Source organism: Octopus bimaculoides, chromosome 30, assembly GCF_001194135.2.
Source record: "Octopus bimaculoides isolate UCB-OBI-ISO-001 chromosome 30, ASM119413v2, whole genome shotgun sequence".
NCBI classification, from domain to species: domain Eukaryota; kingdom Metazoa; phylum Mollusca; class Cephalopoda; order Octopoda; family Octopodidae; genus Octopus; species Octopus bimaculoides.
This window is the reverse complement of record NC_069010.1, coordinates 5,875,477-5,880,896: the sequence shown is the minus strand read 5'-3', so window position 1 is coordinate 5,880,896 and position 5,420 is coordinate 5,875,477. Positions and strand designations below refer to the sequence as shown.

Sequence of the window (5,420 nt, the reverse complement as noted above, 5' to 3'; positions counted from 1 at the left end):
GTAATGCAATATTTATTTGCTTTAATTTTTGATTTAGCTTTGTATAATAGAAATGCAAGTAAAAATTTTATTACTTACTGACTTATCTTCGTACATTTGGAGACAATTAATCAAAATAAACATAGCTTGGTTCAACAATCAGTTAAATAAGAACTCTGAGTAAGCAAACATGAGTTAGTGCATATGTGTGTGTGTGTGTGTGTGTGTGTGTGTGTGTGTGAGTTAGTGAGAGAGTCTGTTTATCCTTCCCGATTCCACAGAGTCAACCCCACTCCTGGTTTTTACCTTTCAATTTCACTCTTGTAGTAATTTTACAAAACAATGTTCCAGCCATCAGGTAATTCATCCTCTGTCGCTTGATCATTTCTTTTATATCCGGGGTGATTTGTTTACGGAGTTCACTGTGGAAAACAAAACAAAACAAAAAAATATATATATATTAGGCGTAGGAGTGGCTGTGTGGTAAGTAGCTTGCTTACGAACCACATGGTTCCGGGTTCAGTCCCACTGCGTGGCACCTTGAGCAAGTTTCTTTTACTCATAGCCTTGGGCTAACCAACCAGACACCAATATCTTACCCAGCATTCATGACAATATGTGAAGACAGACACAAAAATCTGATTTAAAGACAAAGTTCAGCTTTTTAAAAATTTTTACCATCTTCCTCTCTCTTAGATTTTACAGTAGATGGTGCAGGAATTTACAAATCAAATTGAATAAGGGCCGCAGGGCTGTGAGAGAAAGACCCAGTAAATGTACTTACATGATAGGTTCAGCTTGCGATTCCCAGGCTTCTTTGTTCTGTCGATCCTTCTCCCAACTCTTTAGGATCTCAGCGTAAGTGAATTGCTTCAATCTTTCTTTGAAGTCATCAAATGACATTGGCTTCATGCTTAATCCTCTTGTAATCTGTTCACGTACAACACTCAACACCTACGGTTTGATTTAGAAGATATATTGAGGTGGAAAATAAAAAAAAGAAGGTAATTAGACTCAACAGAAACTCATACAGAGTCTCATGCACAGACTCGCACACAGATTCAACGAATTGACTCGTACAGACTCAACATGAACTCATACAGACTCAACATGAACTCATACAGACTCATACACAGACTCAACGCATTGACTCATACAGACTCAACATGGACTCATGCACAGACTCACACATAAACTCAACAGGTTCATGAAGACTCATACACAAATTCAACACAGACTCAACACATAAGCTCAACAGACTCAACACAGACTCGTGTACAGCACACAAAATGCATTGACACATATAAACATGTACACACACATACACACACTCAACAGACAAATTCAGAGAGAGAGAGAGAGAGAAAGAGACACACACAGAGACAAACCTTTGAAAAGTCTTCAGTTGTGGCCCTCATTTCTTTCCAAGATTTACTCCATAACTGGATACAGGAGCAAAAGAATTCTTCAAATGGTTTGTCATGGGTGAAGAACATTCTATAGTAAATATGGCTGTCTTCAGATGCTGGAAATGGGAAACATGAAAGTGGTGAGGTGGGTGATGGACGTGATGAAGGTGATAGATATATGTATATATATATATGGATGTATGTGTGTGGGTGTGTGGGTGGGTGTGTATGTATATATATATATATATATATATATATATATATATATATATATATATAATGTATGTGTGTGTGTATATATATATATATAAAGAGAGAGGGGGAGGAAGAGAGGAGAGTGAGAGAAATAGATATAGCTAGATAGATAGAAAGAAAAACATATAGATAGCTTGATAGATAGAGGGTGAGAGAGAGAGAATAGATATAGATAGACAGACAGACAAATAGAAAGGAGAGAGAGAGAGAGAGAAAGAAATAAATAGCTATAGAGAAAGGGAGAATTAGATAGATATACGGAGGGAGAGAGGGAAGACCGTATTTCGTTTCAACTTACGTGGTTCTCCGATTTTAAGAATTTCGCAAAGAATCTTGGTCAGGTAAATGCTGGTCTGTGTAAATGGACAGTCATGCTCATCAGCACGGCAGCAATTCTCCAACACCACCTGGAACAATATATACACAAGTGCAGCTCGCATAATAATAATAATAATAACAATCATTGACTAATTTTGTGATATTTTTTGTCCTTTAATCACGTATTTCTAATTACCTCAATTTGCTTATCTATGCCCCCACTTTGCATGAAATACATCAACACACAACATACTTAACTATTGTCTTGTCCTTGCAGATGGCAGAGCTGGGTTATTTAATCTGCAAATAGCAACAACTCACCTTTATGTAACTGTCTGTGTGATTCTTTGCAAAGTAGAGCATACAATCAAGGGCCAGAACACCAGGAGGTACTTCATTGAAGTCGTCCAGAGGGCGTGCAAAGTTCTAAAAAAAAAAATGAACAAAGCAACATGAGAAAAATTTAACCATGACAACACCACCACCACCAACACCCCTATCACCAATGACGACAACCACAAGGTATCGGTACTGACCGTAAAGCCCAGTTTCCTGGCGTCTTTGACTGCGTCCTTAGCGAAGTCCCTACTGACGGTCATTGTCTTGCGGGAGGCCACATCCCCTTCAAAGTCGAAGGCAATCTTCCGCAGCTCAATGATGTCTTTGATGTTCTGCAACAGACAAGATAAAGGGCTACATTAGTACAACAGGGTACAGCTGGGTACATTCATATGTCAGGATACAGCTGGGTATATTGGTATGTCAGGGTACAGCTGGGTACATTGATATGTCAGGGTAGAGCTGGATACGTTGTTATGTCAGGTTACAGGTGGGTACATTAGTGTGTTAGGGTACAACTGAGTACATTGTTAGTTTAGGGTACACTGGTATGTCAGGTACAGCTGGGTATATTGGTATGTCAGGGTACAACTGGGTACATTGTTATGTCAGGTTACAACTGATTACATTGTTATGTCAGGGTACAGCTAGGCACATTGTTATGTCAGGGTACAGCTGGGTACATTGGTATGTAGAGTACATTGGTATGTTGGGGTACAGCTGAGTACATTATTAGATTAGGTATTTTATCTTCCAGCTCACTGTTTTAGTGTCATGAAATAATAGTAATGAGTACGTATTAAAGTACATCAAGGGTAGCAAGTTACACGGGATAATAAAGAGTATTGTTGGGGATACTGGGTGGAAAACAGGGTACTGTAGAAGCATATTACAAGAGATAACTGTAACAAGTACATATTAGAGTACATCAGGGGGTAGCATGTTACATGGTATGATAATAAAGAGTACAGTACTCACTTCGGAAGGATCTGGAAGTGATTTCATCCGTTCTTCGTTAAGGTTCAACATGAGGGTCTGGAGAATGCTGAGTTGATGTGCCATATCGTTGTTGATTACTTTTGAAGCCATAATGACATGCTGGAATAGAAATCATGATTTGCTGCAACTGAGAGAGAGAGAGAGAGGTGGGGGCTAGATGGCTGAGTGGATATGTGGCTAGATGGATAGAAATTAATAAAAGACATGCTGGAATAGTGAGACAGAAAGAGAAAAGTGGGTGGGTAGATGAATAGAAACCACAATGGTATGTTGGAATAGAGAGCCAAGGAGAGAGATAAGTGGGTGGGAGAATAGAAATCAGGATACGTCTCAATCAGAGAGAGAGAGAGAGAGAGAGAGAGAGAGAGAGATAGAGAGAGAGAGATAGAGATAGAGAGTGAGAGAGAGAGAGAGAGAGAGAAATCACGATATGTTGGAGTAGGGAGAGAGAAGGAAAAGTAAGGGCTAAGTGAGAGTTAGAAGGATGGGTAGATTGGTGGATGGATTTAAGGGTAGATGGATATAAGAGTACATGGATAAGACCTATAATGAAATGCTGGAATTGAGAAAAAGAGAGGTGGGGAGAGAGAAACGAGTGGGTGGCTGAGTGGAGAGAAACTACAATGATATATTAGAATAGGGAGAGAGAGAGATGAATGGGTCGGTGGATCAATAAATACTGTAATGAGATGTTGGAAGAGAAATAGAAAGTCGGAGGAGAAAAAAAGAGAGAGAGAGTCAGAGAGGGTAGGGGGGGCTAAGTGGCACAGATGGTAACTTACGTCAAGAATTATATTTCGAAACATCTTGGACTGAAGGCTTTCGGCAATTTCCTGCATTATAAGAAAGAGATGGGATGAAAAAACTCAATTAATAATAATAATAATAATAATAATAATGATTTCAAATTTTGGCGCAAGGCCAGCATGTTTGGGGATGGGGGCTAAGTTGATAATACCAACCCCAGTGCTCAACTGGTACTCAACTGGTCGATAAATTATATCGACCCCGAAGGGATTAACGGCAAAGTGTCAACCTCGGCTGAATTTGAACTCAGAACATAGCAACGGGTAAAATACTGCTAAGCATTCCATCCAGTATGCTAACGAGTCTGCCAGCTTGCCACCTTAATAATAATAATAATAATAATAATAATAATAATAATAATGTTTTTACATTTTGACACAAGGCCAGCAATTTCAGGGGTGGCAGGTGTATTTTATCAACCCTTAAAGGGTGAAAGACAAAGACAACCCTAGTGAAATTTGAACTCGGAACGGAATGTAAAGGCAGATGTGTGACGATGGCTGAAATACTGCTAGGATTTTGCCCACCAATACTTTAGTAAACCCCCACCCCACCACCACGTGGGACCCTCTATGAAAGCCCAACCAAAAAAATAAGAGAAAGGTTCTGAAAGTGAAGATGAAGTCTTACTCACCTTGTGTTTTTGCCGATTGGCCTTCATCAACAGGGCATTGATGACAGCGATGAAGTTTTTGTGTAGTTCACTGGACTTGCGGCATCTAAAGCGACACACAGACAGACATAAATTAATCAGACACACACACATATATGTATGTACAGGTGCAGGTATGGCTGTGTGGTAAGCAGCTTGCTTCCCAACCACATGGTTTCAGGTTCAGTCCCACTGCATGACACCTTGGGCAAGTGTCTTCTACTCTAGCCTCAGGTCAACCAAAATCTTGCGAGTGGATTTGGTAGACGGAAACTAAAAGAAATTCATCATATATACATATATATGTATATATCTATGTGCGTGTGCCTTTATGTTGGTGTTTGTCACCCACGCTCCACTTGACAACTGGTGTTGATGTATTTACATCTCCGTTAATACATTTATATATATAGACATACATATATATATATATATATTTACATACACGCACACACACATACATATGTATGTATAGGAGCAGGTGTGGCTGTGTGGTAATAAAGAAATAGGAAGCTTGCTTCCCAACCACATAGTTCCAGGCTCAGTCCCACTGTGTGGCACCTTGAGCCAACCAAAGCCTTGTGAGTAGTGAATTTGGTAGAGGGAAACTGAAAGAAGCCCGTCGTATATGTATATATATATATATATATATATATATATAT

General features: G+C 39.4%; 2 protein-coding genes across 2 annotated transcripts in view; both read right to left on the bottom strand.

Moving 5' to 3' along the window:
* LOC106879826 (engulfment and cell motility protein 1-like) overlaps window positions 1-96 on the bottom strand; it is a 3,748-nt gene extending 3,652 nt beyond the window's left edge. Inside the window, exon 1 of the mRNA XM_014929532.1 lies at window positions 75-96. Coding sequence (XP_014785018.1) covers window positions 75-96 — 22 coding nt within the window. The remainder of the gene's footprint in view (window positions 1-74) is intronic.
* Window positions 97-247: 151 nt separating this feature from the next.
* Window positions 248-5,420, bottom strand: part of LOC106879824 (engulfment and cell motility protein 1-like) — a 21,070-nt gene continuing 15,897 nt past the window's right edge. Inside the window, exons 7-15 of the mRNA XM_052978103.1 lie at window positions 4,741-4,825; window positions 4,082-4,132; window positions 3,279-3,398; window positions 2,498-2,632; window positions 2,283-2,387; window positions 1,942-2,050; window positions 1,368-1,504; window positions 764-933; window positions 248-401 (exon numbers count right to left, since the gene is read on the bottom strand). Coding sequence (XP_052834063.1) covers window positions 263-401; window positions 764-933; window positions 1,368-1,504; window positions 1,942-2,050; window positions 2,283-2,387; window positions 2,498-2,632; window positions 3,279-3,398; window positions 4,082-4,132; window positions 4,741-4,825 — 1,051 coding nt within the window. The 3' untranslated portion in view covers window positions 248-262. The remainder of the gene's footprint in view (window positions 402-763; window positions 934-1,367; window positions 1,505-1,941; window positions 2,051-2,282; window positions 2,388-2,497; window positions 2,633-3,278; window positions 3,399-4,081; window positions 4,133-4,740; window positions 4,826-5,420) is intronic.